At 43.3% G+C, this 18,412-nt stretch overlaps 1 protein-coding gene across 5 annotated transcripts in view; it reads left to right on the top strand.

The window, feature by feature from the left end:
* Positions 1-18,412, top strand: part of actn1 (actinin, alpha 1) — a 189,547-nt gene that overhangs the window by 163,755 nt on the left and 7,380 nt on the right. For 2 of the 5 annotated variants that reach the window (XM_052035573.1, XM_052035481.1), the window contains exons 15-19: positions 5,167-5,349; positions 8,413-8,547; positions 10,869-11,048; positions 13,697-13,843; positions 16,798-16,863. In XM_052035573.1, coding sequence (XP_051891533.1) covers positions 5,167-5,349; positions 8,413-8,547; positions 10,869-11,048; positions 13,697-13,843; positions 16,798-16,863 — 711 coding nt within the window. Of the gene's footprint in view, positions 1-5,166; positions 5,350-8,412; positions 8,548-10,868; positions 11,049-13,696; positions 13,844-16,335; positions 16,417-16,797; positions 16,864-18,412 lie in introns of all 5 variants that reach the window. The other 3 variants (XM_052035393.1, XM_052035298.1, XM_052035660.1) reach the window with 2 other exon arrangements.

The following is an 18,412-nucleotide window of genomic DNA, read 5'->3' as shown; positions in this document are numbered from 1 at the left end:
GTCTGCCTGCACTTCACCATCCCATCAGCCTTGATTTTCGCAGATGTTTTTTAAGATAAATAATAGATTTTTTTTCCCAGGTGAAGGGAGCCTAAAGAAACCAAATTCTTTCTTAATTGGAATGTAATTCTGTCAAATCATTGTCCAAATTCAGGAGCTCTCAAAGACGAATTTGAATAGTAAACACCTCTGTGTTTGAATAAGTCAGTGGGTATATTTAATCTCTTTTATAATTTGAATTTCACATCCTGACCTGATTGGAACCTTAGGTTCAAGAACATTGTAGTGAAGTTGCAGCTCTCATGAGCCGCCACAGACTCAGGAAAAGCAGGCTAGAAATGCAGTGCCTTGTGTTTCCTTCCCCACAAATGCCCTCACGTTAACAAGGAAGACAAGGAAACTGGTCACTCACCATAACCTTTCTCCTTTTAGTATTCATGATTGAAATAACATTGTCAGAAACTGCGAAATCTCTTAGAGAATGAAATGTGCCCCAGGGAGTAATTTAATATCTCAGTTACAGGGCTTCCACAAGACTGATCTTCCAAAGAAATCATGCCATTTCTGGTTTTGCTGTCTCTCTTATTCCTACAGCATTTGGCACTTCATGTGGATTCTCCTCCTCTATTCAATATGAGACAACCTGTCATTAATGGTGATTGATGAAGGTAGAGCAGTGGATGTTGTCTACATGGATCTTAGTAAGGTATTTGACAAGGTCCCTCACGGTAGGCTCACCCAGAATATTAAGATGCATTGGATCCACAGTGACTTGGCCGTTTGGATTCAGAATTGGCTTACTCAGAGAAGACAGAGGGCAGGGGTCGATGAGTCTTATTATGGCTGGAGGTTTGTGACTAGTGGTGTTCTGCAAGGATCTGTACTGGGACCTCTGCTGTTATATACAAACAACTTGGATGAAAACATGGATTGGTGGGTTAGTGAGTTTGTGGATGACATAAAGCTTGGTGGCGTAGTGTAGAGTGTTGCCAAAGAATGTTACAGTGGGATATAGATCAGTGGGCGGAGGAGAAATGACAGATGGAGCTTAATCCAGCCAAGTGTGAGGTGTTGCATTTTGGGAGATCAAAGGGAAAGTGCACGGTTAATGACAGGATCCTTAACAGCATTGACATACAGAGGGATCTTGGGGTTCAGGTCCATAGCTCCCTGAAAGTGGCTGCACAAGTCAATAGGGTGGTAAAGAAGCGAATGGCATGCTTGCCTTTAGTAGTCGAGCCACTGAGTTTGAGAATCTGGAAGTCATGTGGTAGTTTTATAGAACTCTGGTTAGGCCACATATGGAACATTGCATTCAATTCTGGTCACCCCATTATAGGAGAGATGTGAACGCAGAAGAGGTTTACCAGCATGCACCTGGATTAGCGGGCATGTGTTATAAGGAGAGATTGGACAAGCTGGGGTTGTTTTCTCTGGAGTGGCAGCGGCAGAGGGGAGACCTGAAAGAAGTTTATAAGATGATGAGAGGAATAGATGAAGTAGACAGCCGGTATCTTTTTCCCAGGGTCGAAATGTCTGATACTAGAGAGCATGCATTTAAGGTGAGAGGGGAAAAGTTCAAAGGAGATGTACAGGGCAGATTTTTTACACAGAGTGGTGGGTGCCTGGAATGTGCTACCAGGAGTGGTGGTGGAGGCAGATATGATAGAGGCATTTAAGAGGCTCTTAGATAGGCACATGAATATGCAGAGATTGGAGGGGTATGGACCATGTGCATGCAGAATGGATTAGGTGTCATTAGTTTAATTAATTCAGCACAATTTTGTGGGCCAAAATGCCTGTTCCTGTGCTGTACTGTTCTATGTTCTAAATACAGGAAGTAGTTGTCCTGCAGTTCCCATATCATGCAAAGCATGAGGAGACTACACACTGGTGAAATTTTGTTATGTCTTTTATCTTCTGCATTAAATTACTTGCTTACTGTTCCAATAAGATTTTTTTAAATACCTTTTATATCTGCAGGGTATCCCATAGCTCTTCCAGGCTAACAGATTTTTCTTCTGAAATATTGCTGCTGCTGCTTCTAGACAGTCAATTGATGTAGATCAATGTTAAATAGATGATTTTATGTTTTGCCAATATTGTTTAAGGGAAGGATGTTGTCTTCAAATAGTGCCTTGGCATATTCTGTGTCAGCCTGAGCAGACAATGGCTTGTTCTCAATTACTAGCCAAGAATGTATTTGTAACTCCAGACAACAATGTTTTGAACAGACTGGTTATTGTAAGCTTTTCAAAAAAATCTTGCTTTTAGTATAAATTTATTAATATCCTGATGAAGTGGAATTTAATTTGAAGAACCAGTTCATTAGTTTTACCCTTGTAGTGTTTGACTATGGCATGGGAAAATTCTGTAATTTGAGTCTTGGGATGTCAAAGAGGGATAGGGCATACTTTGGGATTCAAGTCCATAGTTCCCTACAAGTGGCAACACAGGAAGATAGGGTGGTGAAAGGGAATATGGCATACTTGCCTTAATAGGTTGTGGCATAGAATATAAAAATTGGGACGTTATGTTACAACTTTGCAAAACTCTGGTTAGACCGCACTTGGAATATTGTGGCAGTTCTGGTTACCATCACACTATAGGAAGGATGTGGTTGCACCAGAGAGGGTGCTGAGGAGATTTACTAGGATGTTGCCCATGTTGGAAACTCTAGTTATGGGAAGAGATTGGAGAGGCTGAGCTTGTTTTCCCTGGAGCAATGGAGGCTGAAGGGCGACCTGATAGAGGTATATAAAATAAGAGGCATAGATTTGGTAGATAGAAATGTTTTCACATGGTAGGGGTATCAAAACCAAGAGGATGTGAGTTAAAGGGGATTTGAGGAGGAAGTTCTTTTTCCAGAGAGTGGTTGATATCTGGAACTTGCTGCCAGAGGAATAGGATACAACCACCATATTTAAAAGACATTTATCAGGCACCTGAAAAGGGAAAGCATGGAAGAATACAGACCTTATGTGGGTAAATGGGATTTGTGTAGATTGGCAAAAAGGTCAGCATGTATGCGGTGGGCTGAAGGGCCTGTTTTTTGTGCCATGGCTCTGTAACGTGAATACCAATGGTCAACATATTTACAGCAAGAGTGTGTACATTTTAATCAGCTGCGTCTGCATATATTTCCAACCACCTTTAGGTACATTGTTTATCATTTCATAAACTAATTTAGTAAGTCTGAGCCCAGTGTCTGGCCACAGTGCTTTAGAGAGAACCTTGGAAAAGGTGCTTCTTTTACATCACCTCCCATTGGAGAAACCAAACACGGATGGGGGTGATCGCTTGGCGGAGCACCTGCTTTCAGTCTGCAGGGCGGACCCTCAGCTTCCCACTGCCCACCACTTTAATTCTCCAGCCCTCTCCCACTCTGACCTATCAGTCTGTGGTCTTCTGTACTGTTACAATGATGCCTAACACAGGCTTGAGGAACATCACCTCATCCTTTGTCCAAGCACATTGCACCCTTCTATACTTAATATTTGAATTCTACAACTTTAGGTGACTTGATTTCTCTGTCTCTATCAGTTGTCCATCTGTGATATTGGCTCAGCTTGTTTATTTTTACTCACTTTTCTCCTTTTATTACCTCTGGAAGTGGAGGACATACTTATCCCTGTGGTCGCCCCGATTTCCCCCTATCAGAGACATCCCTCCTCCCCCATCCTCCCTGCAGTTTAGCAATCTTCTTCTGTCTCCTCAGTTTTAACAAAGGATCTTCAACTTGAAACATTAACTCTATTTCTTTTCCCAGAGAGGCAGCCTGACCTGCTGAGTATTTCCAGCATTTTCTATTTTTATTTTAGATTTGCAGCGTCTGCAGATTTTCTGATTCCCAAATTCTCAAACTCTACTACCCATAGGAATAAGAGAAGCAGGCAATAGAAACACCATTTCCTAGCCACATACCAACTTAAGTTGGAAACTTATAGTTGTGAATGTATTTTGTTGCTGGATGAAAATCCTGGGCCACCCTCCCAAGTGGAACTGTGGGAGAACCTTCACAACTGCAACTACAGCAGATCAAGAATGGCTTGCTACCACCTTCTCAAGGGTAACCAGGGATGGCTGTTGCCAATAATGAACTTTTAGAAAATCACATGTGTTGCATTTCTTCGTAAGGTTTGTTTGCAGGATGCGAGTGTTGCCCATGCTTGTTTGGTACAATTGTCTGACATGTGAGGTTACTTCACAGGAGGGTTGAGAGTTGAGGTGGGACCAGTGTCACACATCAGCTGCACCAGGCAAGGACGGCAGCTTTTTTATTTGTGTTTCTTTTAAAACTAAATTCAAGTTCCCAAATTGATGGGTGTGACCTGAGTTCCTCAGGATAGGCAGTCTGATCACAAATCATTGCATATGCCATGATGTGTACATTGCCTTCATTTTTCCTAAATAGTCTTGCTTTAAAAAGAAAGGAATGAACATTGTTTAAACTTTAAATGCTGCAATGATCTATTAAATATTTCTCAAGGAATGCAGAATGAACTATGACGAGGTTAGTAAAATATATTACTATATTAGGAAAAGTCCTTCTGAATTGTTTCCTACATTTAGTAATTCCAGTGAATTTTTAGCATGCCAAAATCTGGGAGAATGTGGCAGACAGTTAAAAGTTTATACTTACGTCACAGTAATATCATGCAGAGGATGAGTTTCTTATTTACATATAAAGTAGTTCCATTGTTAGCTGAGAAGCAGACTTATAATCAGGCAACTCCATCAATGAGTTCAGAAGGCTGCAGGTTCTGTTGTGGTCTGTGCTAACTTCTCTGCCACAAAGTCACTGTGCAAGTGAGGGGAAGCATCAGCCTCACCAATCATGTTCCAGTGACATGTGGCAGAAGTGTGGATGTGCAGGTACTAAGCAAAGACCACATTGGCTGCCCCTTCACCTTTCACTCGGGCTCAGAATTACTGAATGACTATTTTGTGACAATGGTTGGCAGCGTCCAGTCTCCAAAAGAGCCATATTCAGAACAATCAACATGACTAGTAGGTAACAGGAAGAAACCTAGGCACTTACAAAAATGTTTCCTTCTTGAGTGCAAAATTTCTCTTTATTCTTGTTCCGATTTAAGTTCCAAGGAAAACAGATGACCCTGCCTGTGATGTCTAACCTGTTGCAATGCCTCTCTTCTGCACTGGCAGGGATTGATCACAGCTCATGAGCAGTTTAAAGCAACTCTGCCCGAGGCAGATCATGAACGCCAGGCTATCCTGGGGATTCATAATGAGGTGTCGAAGATAGTCCAAACCTACCACGTCAACATGGCAGGTAGCAACCCTTACACAACCATCACTCCACAGGATATCAATGGCAAGTGGGAAAAGGTGAGTGGAGAACATTGCCAGAATTTATCAGCTGTGCATTTAAATTATATTTATTAAATTATATTTCCTGATTAGTGAAGACTCTTAGCAAATTTTGCATTGTGATAAGCAAATGAGCTTGAGCAGAACTTCAGAGGGGGAAAAAATCAAAAAGGGGAGAATTTGTGCTAGAATTATCAGTTGTGCAGATAGACATTACCCATTATTAAAGTTTGTTTTGCATGATTGAAACACATATGTTAGGATACAAACAAGATGCCTTAACCCTAAATAGTCCACAGAAAATGAAACTGCTTTCAAACGTATATAGGCTGTCAGTTGTTCTGGAGAAGGCTAAAATTCATTCTTACCACAAGATATCAACATGCATCGCGTGCAGAATGGAAGACACTGGGCTGGGTTGCAACTGATGGTTAGCTCCATGGTAGTCCAATGGCCATACTAATCTTTTGTGGTCTTGCGACTCCTAAGACCAGCCTTGATCATTCTGTGAGGCAGAGCAGCTTGCAAACAGCAACGTGCATATCTGGCCCCTCAGGAGGCTCGCCATCGGTATGATCCAGACCGGCACTCTATAACTTAATGATGCCCTTCGTCTATGGCCCTTCAGCTCAATAAGATACAGAAGGCGCCTGCGCTAGAGAAGTGTTGGGTAATTGTCAGTATGGTCCAACAGCATTCCATTATGTCGTGATGCACTTTGTATCTGATTCCTCAGCTTTACACCTCTCATAGTTGATGCAACTCACGCAGCACCAATCACTGACCTTGATGTTGAGCTAATCTTTTGTGCTAACCTCTAGTTTTAAGTAAGAGGCTAACATGTTTTTAATTAATTTACAATGATTCTAAATTTGTTGAATTAAATGATGTTGAACTTTTTACTAAACATCTCTGATTAAGCAGGCCTTTAACAGCATGAGCTGTCAGAGTGGTGCTGAGGGCAGGGCCACAGGATGCAGTATCTGGGGAAATGGCCACCAGTTGCAGGGCAGCCCTAGAACCGAGGTCCCAAGGGAGCTGCAGGGCCACAGGGTGGTGATGGTGGGGGACAAATCCAAATGCAAGCAGCAGTTTGAATTGAGCACAATCCGGTGCTCTGTCTGTACCTCAGTGGTACATTTAATTCGAATTCTGACTCTGTGTCAAATTCTGCTGTTAAACCTTGGAATTTAATCTCTTTGCAGAAACAAGATATGAGAGAGATTGCTACCAGTTGAGTATGTATTCTCTCATTCTTTTGTAATTTGCTGAAGAGGATGGATTGTTGCATCCAAAGCAATCAAAAGAGAGAGCCAGATGCCAACTCCTTAATGAACCATGCTAAACTTTCTTACCCAGATTTCACCTCTGATTAATTTGTCACAATTTACTTGTGGTGTGAATTACATGGTAAGGATTTCACCAGGTTACTGAAGCAGACACCATACAGGCATTCCAAGGTCTGTCACAGAAAGACATTATCTGGTAGCCAGAGAAAAAGATTCAAGGTTATCTTGAAAGTCGCCTTGGGGGAACAAAAAATACCACAACTCTGTCAACTCATGCTTTTCCCTGGCCCAAGACTGTTCACAGTGAAGAACCTCAAGTCCATTCATCAGGAGCACACACAAGTGTTGTACAAATGGTAGGAGGGCACCACCTCCTAAACTATCCACTCACCCACTCTGTCAAGCAGCCGCTGCCCCAGAAGGGGGCAGAATCTGAGGATCCCACAACAGCCTCATCAGCCACCTCAGAACCCACAGGACTGGAGTGGAAAGGATTCATTCTCCATCCTGAGGCGCCGCACAGGAAGAATAATTGTTTGATATTCATTTGACTTTGAAGGATGTGAGTCAGGGGACACACAGAGTGATGGCCCCTTAATGCTGTCCTGACCCAGGGGTTTACACCACTGCACTTTTAATATTTACAGCTGTTGCAACAACCGTTCTTATGATCTTGATAGCTGAAATAATCGATTTAGTACCCGTTTCTGCCTGCAGCCCAGTTCCTAGTACCTCAGCATTTACAGACTTCTTTTAAGTTGAGATGTTAGGAACTGATGGAGGGGAATAGTTTGGATGGTCCATCAAGATTGCCCAGTGCTCATGAGGTTGAGAGCTTCAAGACTGAGAGCTCTTTTCACCCATGCAGCTGTTCAAAGAAAAGTACAAAGAGCTACGCAGCTCAGAAACAGCCCACCAAGTCCCTGCTGACCATCAAGCACCTATTTACACTGGTCCTACAGTAATCCCATTTCTTCTCCCCACATTCCCAACAACACCCCCAGATCCCACCATTCGCCTGTGCACAAGGGGCAATTTACAGTAGCCAGTTAATATACCATCCTGCATGTCTTTAGATTGTGGGGGAAACCCACTGGGTTACAGGGAGGACATGCAAATTCCACACAGTCAGCAACAAATGCCAGGATTGAACCCAGTCGCTGGAGCTGTAAGGTGCAGCTATACCAGCTGCATCATTGTGCATGGATACCTGCAACATTGTTCTGGAGAAATGTAACTTTGAAGCTGCTCTGTTCCTTATACATAATACGATTTCTACCCCATTCAAGCACAGTCCCCATTTAAAGGCACAGAGTTCCTTTTCATCTCCGACTCCATGTCAGCAGCTTCTCAGGAAGCTATTCCTGCACCTTGCAAGTGTCTGTCACACAAATCGACTCTTAATGATGAATGCTAACTAATTGCTCAGTTGTGTGGAACATAACAGCTGACAGTGTCTGCACTTGAGCTAGGCTCAAGTCCAGTGGAGGTCACTGGAAGGTATTCACTTCCCACTCTCCCCCCCCCCCCCCAAAATGTACTATACCAATTATAGGACCCCTACTTTGCTCTGGAGAACTGTGCATGGATCAGGAATACAACATAGGTTTATTACAATCAAAATGAGGTCACTTTCATTCAACTACAAATGTTACACCCTCTCCCACAACCTGCACCCCATCCAATGCAAAATATCAAAATTTATCCTCTGCTATATTTGGGATTTTATGCTGATGGAGCTTTGAAAGGACAAGTTGGTGCTTTTCGCAGAATGACTCTGTTTTGCTTTCAGGTTCGACATTTGGTGCCGCAAAGAGACCATGCTCTGATCGAGGAGAATGCTCGCCAACAGTCCAATGAGAGGCTGCGGAAGCAGTTTGCAACGCAGGCCAATGTCATTGGCCCTTGGATTCAGACAAAGATGGAGGTAATTTTAGCTCTCTCAAAACCACAACTGCATTTTTAGTGGGAGTGCCATTGAAGAAACATGATGGTTGTATGGTGCAGGGATATTGACAACTGCGAGTGTCTGTCTGTGGTTCTCACTGTGACTAGGGAAAACCCGCCACAGTTACAGGGAGAACGCACTAATCAAAAGATTTATTTTAATTTGGCCTCGTGTTTGGCACAGACATCGTGGGCTGAAGGGCCTGTGCTGAACTGTTCTATGTTCTAAAGTGCTAGTTATTGACCATGATATCACTCCTTGCTTCTTTTCACTTAGTGCCAAGGAATCTTTCATACCTGTTGAGAGGGGAGGGCCTCTGTACTATCTCATCCAAAAGATGCACTTCTGACATTGCAGCATCCCCTCAGTATTCCCATGCAGGGTTAGACTTATGTTACATCTGAACATTTTGAATCTGTGAAGAGCTGTGTAAAAAAAATGCAGATTTTGTAGAATGCATCCTTCAGAAATGTGTAGTGGTCTCTCCTTTGTTCTGAATATGCTCTTCTAGCTGTCCATTTTCAGCCATGCAAGTATTATGTTGCATGTTATGAAAATGCAAGTTAGAAATTCAGTGCCATTGCCTTGCCTTTTCAGCATTATGCCATTGACAATTCACTGATAACAATCATTTCTGAGTCATATTGTCGCACTCCAGAAATTCAACTTGGCATCAGGAGTGATGTCATTTCCCATGCCAGACTTATTTTGGAGCTTTGAGAGAGAAATTAGGCTAAGTTGGCCCAGGACAGTCATGTTTTACTAACACCACTTGATTGGGACACTGCAAGGTAAGTCCCTCACTTAGCTTTGATCCTAGGCAGCCACCCATACAGCTCCAAGCTCACACCAACATCTAATCTTGTTCCCAACCCTGCAAAGCCCAGGCTCCTGAAGCTCGTACTCTCTGCCAGGTTCACAACCAGCTTCCATCAATAGTTCTCTTGCCCAATCCAACAACTCCCCCAAAACACTCCTGGAACCCCTTTTTTCCTACTTCCAATTCGTTGCACTCTAACTCTCCCTTCCCACCACCATCACTTGTCTCACTGCTGTCTCATTGAAAATCACCCTTGCCACCAACTCTTTCTGGAGACACCCTGTTTTTTTTTTCCATTCCTTAACCAAACCACAGCCCCCAATTCTCATGCTCTGGACCACCAACCCTCTTCCCCCTTGTCCCAGCCCCTGGACCTAGCATTGATCCCGAGCAGCTCATTTTCTGTTGCAGAGAAATGTAAGGCTCTGAAATTTGCAGCAGCTGGGTCAAGTGCACAGGTTTGTCAGTGCCTGGCTGCAACACCCATCCACAAGACTAGCAGCTGTGCAAAATATCTGGTATTGGCATTGGTTCATTATTGTCACTTGTACCGAGGTATACAATGAAAAACTTTTCTTTCATACCAATCATACAGGTCAGTTCATTACACAGTGCAGTTACATTGAATTAGTACAGAATGCACTGAGATAGTACAGGTAAAAACAATAACAGTACAGAGTAAAGTGTCACAGCTACAGAGGAAGTGCAGTGCGGGTAGACAGTAAGGTGCAAGGTCACAACAAGGTAGATTGTGAGGTCAGAATCCATCTCATTGTATAAGGGAACCGTTCAATAGTTTTGTCACAGTGGGATAGAAGCTGTCCTTGAGCCTGGTGGTACGTGCCCTCAGGCTCCTGTATCTTCTGCCTGATAGGAGAAGAGAGAAGAGAGAATGACCTGGATGGGTGGGGTCTTTGATTGTGCTGGCTGCTTCACCCAGGCAGCGAGAGGTAAAGACAGAGGTCCTACCTACAGAGTTGTAGCACCTCTACTTTGTAATCGTGTTTAAGCTCTGACCGTTGTATCAATGAGAAGTCACGGGCACGGTATAAAGGCATAAGCACAGAAACAGGCCCTTAAGCCATTGTGTTCATGCCAACCATCAATCACCTATTCACACTAATCCTGCAGTAATCCCTTTTTTTTAATTCTCGCATTCAGATCAACTGCACCCACCCCCCCCACCCCAGATTCCATTACTCACCTGCACAGTAGAGGTAATTTTACAGTGGCCAATTAACCTACCAACTCGTACGTCTTTGGGATGTGGGAGGAAACAGGAGCACCCAGAGGAAACCCACACGGTCATGGAGAACGTGCGAACTCCATACAGATATCACCAGAGGTCAGGATCGAACCCAGTCCTCTGGCACCGTGAGACGGTGGCTCTACTAGCTGTGCGACAGTGTCATCCTCACCCTTGCAGCAGAGCAATTAACCACCCAACACTGACTGGCCAGCCTTCTGTCAATTGTTGCAGGAGATCGGCCGTATTTCCATAGAGATGCACGGCACGTTGGAGGACCAGCTGAACCACCTGCGACAGTATGAGAGGAGCATTGTCAACTACAAACCAAAGATCGATCAGCTGGAGGGAGACCATCAGCTCATCCAAGAGGCGCTGATCTTTGACAACAAGCACACCAACTACACAATGGAGGTGAGAGCATTCCGTGCACCCACTGAGGCAGTGAGTTCCACAGAACTGCTGCCCTCTTCTTAATGCTGATATCTGCAGATTATGTTTAAAGGTCTGGTGTTTACAATCTCCTTGTGCTCTGCTGTCCTATTGCTGGCTCACAACTTTGTCTCAAATTGTGTTGGGGTTTTACTGTCTGAATTGGTCCTGTTCTTTTTCCTTGATCCAGTTCATAGATATAAATGGCAGAGGCACCAAACATGTACTGTGCACCCCACTTCTCCCCACCAGTGACTGGAATCCCAGCACAACCCAGGGGTCAGCTGTCCCTCATCCCTGCAATGAAGACCTTCATTAAATACAAAGACTCGGTCATTTGACTCAGATATCAGCATATGTGCTGTAAACAGTGTGCAAATCAGGAGTAGAGTTTATGGAAATGAAACGAGTCACATGGCAAGCCACCCACACAGCACAGGCTCTTGTGAATACTTTGACTTCAAGGCAGTCATTCCTTTACTTCTAGTCCATTGCCACCTACGCATGACCTGTGCTCTTTTAAATGGATCAGTGTCATTTCTTAATAACTTTGCATTTTTTCAGCAGAAGACTTTTCCGGAACAATGTCAGATATGAAGCAAATTGCAGGAAGACTCAAAGACATTAATTTGAGATGAACAGTGTGATCGTAGCTTGGAATCTCGAAACAGGGCTACATTCTCTTTCTGAAACAAAAGACCTAAAGTATCACATTTCTTCTTTAGAAACTACCAAGAGAGTATTTTAAAACATTTTTAGCTATAAAGGGCAAGATCATTAATTCTCAATGTTGCTTTTACTCCAATAGACCCCTAGCTTTGTTCAATCATTGTGATTTAACACTGACCATTTTTGAGGTCTTAGTTATAATTAAATAATACTTCTGATTGTCTTAATTACAGTAATATTGTTTGCATCAGTGCCATGGTAACATGTTAAATGCACTGGCCCAAGGAATCAATTAGTTTCCTCAACTTAGACACTAGAAATTCTCCAGATGCTGGAATCTGGAGCAATACACAAGAACTGCTGGAGGAACTCAACAGGTCAGACTGCATCCATGGAGGGAAATAAACAGTCGACGTTTCGGGCCAAGACCCTTCATCAGGACTGGAAAGGTGGGGGGGAGGGGGAGCAGCACACGCAGGCAGGGGATAGGTGAGTTCAGGTGATTGGCGAGTCCAGGTGAGAGGGGAAGGTAGGTGGGTGGGGGAGGGGGAGAAGATGTAATAAGCTGAGAGGTGATAGGTAGAAGAGGCAAAGGGCTGAAGAAGAAGAAAGCCAGTAGGAGAGGGCAATGGACCACGGAATAAAGGATGGAAGAGAGGAGGAAATGGGCAGGTCATCAAGGTGGGGGAAGGGAGCATAGGAATAAGGGAAGACAAAGGAGTGGAGGGAAAGAAGAAGGGGTGGGGTTACCGGAAGTTAGAGAAATCGATGTTGAGGCCATCGGATTGGAAGCTCCCAAGGCAGAATATGAGGTGTTGTTCCTCCATCCTGTGTCTGGCCTCAACGTGGCAGTAGAGGAGGCCATGGATAGACATGCCAGTGTGGGAGTGGGATGTGGAATTGAAGTGGGTGGCCACCGGGAGGTCCTGGCTGTTGCGGCGGACGGAGCGAAGGTGCTCGGTGAAGCAGTCACCCAATCTGCGTTGGGTCTCACCAATGTACAGGAGACCGTACCAGGAGCACCGGATGCAATAGATGACACCCTCAGACTCACAGGTGAAGCGCTACCTCACCTGGAAGGATTGTCTGGGACCCTGAATGGTGGTGAAGGAGGTGTAGGGACAGGTGTAGCGCTTGGTGCAGTTGCAGGCATAAGTGCCAGGGGAGTTATCAATGGGGAGGGATGAGTAGACAAGGGAGTCACAGAGAGAGCGGTCCCTTCGGAAAGTGGAGAGAGGGGGTGAGGGGAAGGTGTGCCTGCTGCTAGGAACCCATTGAAGGTGGCGGAAGTTGCGGAGAATGATGTGTTGGATACGGTGGCTTGTGGGGTGGTAGGTGAGGACAAGGGGAACCCTTGTTCCTCAACTTGCTGGCCATCTAAGATTATGCCACAATAACGAGTATAATGTACTTGTGAAATGTAAATAATAATCAAGTCAAAATGAACAATGATAAAATGTACAGATCTGAAATAGGAATTGAAAATCAAGAATTGAAATCTGAAATATGCTGTGAATACTCAGCTGGTCAGGCAGCATCTGTGAAGAGAGAAAAAGAGTTGATATTTCATGAGAGGTTTCTCTTGTTCTGATGAAGGATCATTGACTTGAAATGTTAACTGTTTCTCCACACAGAGTGCGACCTGACCTGAGTATTTACAGCACTTGAAATGGGAATGGTTGTACTTGGAGCTATTGAAGGTGCAATATTGTTTGTGGTTTTGAGCACAGCAGAACTCCTACTTCATCCTCTTCCTCTTGCCATGTTACCAACTGTTACTGGAGATAAGCCAGCTGTTCCAGTTTGCATGGTATTAATATCCTTATTTTGTTGCAGATCTAATCAAAGATGCAATGAGAATGGCATTCAGAAAGAATACCAGATTCAAGTGTGGGGAGTTACAATGGAGAATGCATTAAGCAAGTAAACTGATTTCCCTGACTTCCTTCTCTTTGTTTCAGCACATCCGGGTGGGTTGGGAACAGCTGCTGACTACCATTGCCAGGACAATCAATGAAATTGAGAACCAGGTCCTGACCAGGGATGCCAAGGGCATCAGCCAGGATCAGATGAATGAGTTCCGGGCCTCCTTTAATCACTTTGACAGGGTAAGCCAGCAGTTTGATTTGTTGCCGGAGTGTTTTTATCAGTGATATTCATTCTTTTTATTTTGGCTGAGATTACTTGACTACAGCAGAGAATTTATTTATGAAGTGGGTGATGTGTTTAAAAGTGGAATATTTGCCATGGAAACCAAACTCTGTACAAATTGGAGTCACTAGCTGCTCCTGAGACCTAGTTAACAGACAGATAAAATTATGTGCAGTGCCGAGAGCTATTAACAGTTTTGGTGCAAGATACAACAAACTAATTAATGCTAAAGGATGTTTCTTCAGCATGCTTTTTCCTGACTTAAATCTCTCCCCTTCCTCCCTCCTGTCCTGACGGTAGATGCTGGGCCACTTTTTCCATGAACATTACTTATTCTTCAGTGAGACGGTCTTTATGTCAATCAAGCAGACTTGCATGCTTCGTGTCTGTTGCAGTGACGCTTGGGAACAAAATCACCAGTTAACCCAGCCACAAAAGATTTAGGGCAATTTGTTCTTTAGCAGCGTGTAGTTTGAACATGTCCATGCATTGTGCCTCTGAGAACTGGATAGCATTTGCTAGGTTTTAGTCTCTGCAGTGTTCCATTGCTGGTGCTGCAAACTCTGGCTTCAAGAGAAGGAAAGTCATTGCTGGCTTCCCTCCTTAGCAACAGGGTAGAGGCAGCTTGGCAGGCACCAGGAGGTGGAAATTCACAGGTGGTGCATGGGCTGTGAAGAAAATAAAAGCAAATCACACAATGGGTGTAATATATTAAAATTAGATAATATATCCTTGTGTAAGATTGGTTCTTAAAGGTGCAGCCATCTCTGATATTACACAATACATGTTAACTTCTTACAAACCATTATATTTGCTCTTTAAATTACCTGGATTATTAACGTTAGGTTTCCATGTTGAGGTGCTTAATTTTCTGAATTTTAACGCTGCAGTATAATTACCATGATGTCCAATAAAAGACCTGTTTAATGTTACAAGTTGAAGAAAATCAGAATGGTGTATTGAAAAATAAATATTGAATGTTTTTTTTAAATGTTGATTGTACACTTGCTTTTAAGGAGTTGAATGTTTTACCTTGTACCTCTGGCTAAACTCGCCTGTCTATCACATGCAACTGCTGTCACTGCATATCCTTATCCTGAGCACTATGTGTCACTGCATTAAAGGATGCATCCACTCTTGGATGTGCAGCTTTGTTAAATTATATTGATACTTGTTTGTTTTAAGGTACTTCTGAACTTTTTTTTGAAAAGCTATTCTATCTAATGACATGAATTTGACAGGAAACTGACAGGGATCAATATTAACAATTATTTACTGAAATAAAATGAGATGAAGGGGAGACTGGTCACTGTTTAGAATTCGTGTTCTTTTTGTTCAGTATCCTGAAGAGGCTCAAGTGCAGCAAACATGGTCTGATTGGACTAAGTGGCCTGTTTTTGTGCAATGTCTCTCCTGTAAATTCCCAAATTGTCCTGAAGCTCTAGGTATGCAGAGGCATGGTTTTGTGCAGTGTGAGGGCTTCAAAGGTGCGTATTCAATTGTTTCTCTTTTTTTCCCTGTGTGCTTCTGCTTCTGTCACCAAAGAAAATGCAATTGATAGCTTAACCCTCCCACAGTCAACACTGCTAACGGGTAAGCAGGACCATGGATTCCCAGCCATACCTTTCACTAATCAGTGAATGAACCAGGGTGACATAGATGAACAGTGCAAGGTTCGACTGCTTCCGTTAAGGTTTTAACCCCTACCCCGCCCTGCCCCACCCCACTCCAAACCAAAGCCTGAAAAACTTAGAATGTGATCACTTCAGCAAGCAAGTCTGACAGTGAAGGTGCAATACCAAATCACCATCCAATCTCTCCACGGGGTTTCTAAACAAGGAGTGAAAGCAACCTAAATTGCCCACTGGGACGGTCATATTGCTAACGTTGCCAATTTAAACCATTTGTACTGATTTTGTCAGCCATTCTCCTATTGGTACACCGCACCAGGCCATACAGGCTTGGTTACACCTTTGGTTGTGAGAGGTCAAAATGAGGGATTATCTGGAGGTGCCTCCAGTGCTGTTGGCTTGTAATATAATAATAATCTTTTAGCTTGCTCAATATTTGAAAAGCTAACCATTGGTAGATATTGGTATATACTAACTCTTAAAATTGAGCTGATTTGGAAAACTCCCCAGTTCGTCTCTTGTAATTAAAAGGAAGTCAATTGTTAGTTTTGGTCCCTGTCAGAACAACCTACTGGGGAGCGCATCTTTCTAGTAGACTGGATATGAAGCTTTATCATTTGGAACCATGATGTTTAAACTGTTGCAATATCTAATTTTATGCACTTTGTTTTCCTCTTTCCACTTGCATGATCTCTTCCCTTCCCCATTTACCCTTTGCACGCACAACTATTCACTTTATCCCTGCCCCCCTGCCCTCACCCAACAACTGCTGTCTCCATCACCATGCATGGCGTCCCACGTGGCAATGCCTAACCCAGGATCACTCTGGCACCCTTGGAGCAGAGGAATTCAAAGCCTGCCTCATCAGCTTGGGGTACGATATTGGAAATGACGCACAGGTATTGATTGCTAGCAAATGATGTGAAGTACTCCAGTCCCGTGCGTTGAATTAACTAAACTTGTGTTTTTTTTCTCTTTTTTTTATCTGTGTTGATCTTGCTGTTTCTCTGTGTCTGTGATGAATTCTCTTTTGTAATTTGTCTTCCTTTTTGATTGACTATTTTCTCCAATTGCTTACGACTTTGAACTTGTCTTATTTGAAACATTCTGTATGCTTTTCATCTGTTTAAATCTCCCTTGGCTTGTGTTTGTGTTTTCCGCTTTGATTCATCATTGACGTGTTTTTCCACTTGACTTTGCTGCCTCCTTCTCCCTCATATCCTAATGATCTTTCACTGTGTCTGTGTCCTTTCGGTGTCTCCTTCCTCCTCTCTCTGTAGAAGAGGACTGGAATGATGGACAGTGATGATTTCAAAGCTTGCCTTATCTCCATGGGTTACAATCTGGTATGGTGACTTCCCATTCCTTCTATTTTCAATTTATTAGCACTTGGTTCTGAAGGTGGGTGATGATTGTAAGCAATCCATGTTAACTGGTGTTTGTTGTTATTACAAGTGTTTGGATTAGTGATTTGCTTTATCCAGAAACAGAATTCTTTGGTTTCCTTGTTCAGGGTTTTTTTAAAAATTCTTCATACTAAAATTATTTTGCCCCTTCATTCCATGGTGGAGTGTTCTGCCCAGAGGTTCTCCATTTTACAAGAGTGATTGGTTAATGTGCTCACACTGATTCAGTGGGTTTCCCACGGATTTCTGCAAAGTGCCAAGACGTTGTTGCAAAATGTGCCCCTGGTATGAGGAGGATCCCCTCCTCCTCTGTAGGTAATCTAAAGTACCTTTGTAGGGGAGACTTTTTATCATAAAATCCTAGAATCGTGTAGCACAGAGGGCCTTTCAGCCCACCTCATTCATGCTGACCATGATGACTATCTACACCGATCCCATTTGCCTGCATTGGGCCTGTATCCCTCTACACCTTTCAAATGCCTTTTAAACATTGTAATGGTATCTGCCTTTACCACCTTCTCTGACAGCTCATTGCAGATAACCACCACTCTCTGTGTGGAAAAACTTACCCCTCAGATCTCCTTTAAATTTCTCCCCTCACACTTCAAACCTGTGTCCTCTAGTTCTAGACTCCCATTGCCCTGGCAAAAAGACTCTGACTATCTATCCTATCTATGCCCCTCATAGATTTATAAACCTCCATAACGTCACCCCTCAGCCTCCTACATTCCTGTGAGAGAATAAACCCAGGCTATCCAATCTAATTTTTAGTCAATAGTTTCTTAAGCATGGGTGATTTTCAACAATGTCAGCAAAGGTTAGCATGAATTTGGAACTCACTCTTATGGAAGACAATGGATTCCTAGATAACTTCCATACTTCTTTACGACGTAGAAGGTGGCCATTTTGGCCCTTCAAGTCTATCCTGGCTCATAGAAGAATCCCATTCACCGCTCTCACAGCTGAGATAGATTTATGCTGGGAAAAAAGGTATTGAGGGGTATGGTGCAAAGGCAAGATAATAAAGTTGAGATGCACATCTGCTCGATCTAGAACTGGGTCAATGGGCCACATGGTCTCCACCAGTTCCTATATCCCTGTGAAATATGGAACTCTGAGCCACAGCTATGCCTACAATGTTGTTGCGCCTTTCCTTCCACTCCCTTCCTGGCCATCCCAATCTGTAGTGTGATTTCTGGGGAAGAGAGGATCCCGGGCCAAAACTCTGACCACTGCTCTTTTAGCATTGAAGCCTAAATGGGACATCGTCAGGTGGGGAAGAACATAAATTGGCAAGACTATCGATGAAATCGATATATTGATTTGCATTTTCAAAAAGCATAAAACGGGTATGGAGCAAAGGCAGCAAAACAGAATTGATCTACTTAATTGTCTAAGCAGGCTTTTGGAGCCAAATGGTATCTGCTGTTCCTAATGTTACCCCACAACAAAGGGACAACCACAGGGCACGGCAACTTTGGATAAAGCA

Source organism: Pristis pectinata, chromosome 1 (assembly GCF_009764475.1).
Source record: "Pristis pectinata isolate sPriPec2 chromosome 1, sPriPec2.1.pri, whole genome shotgun sequence".
NCBI classification, from domain to species: Eukaryota; Metazoa; Chordata; class Chondrichthyes; order Rhinopristiformes; family Pristidae; genus Pristis; species Pristis pectinata.
Note: the sequence above shows the minus strand (reverse complement) of the source record. Positions and strands in the feature narration are given on the sequence as shown.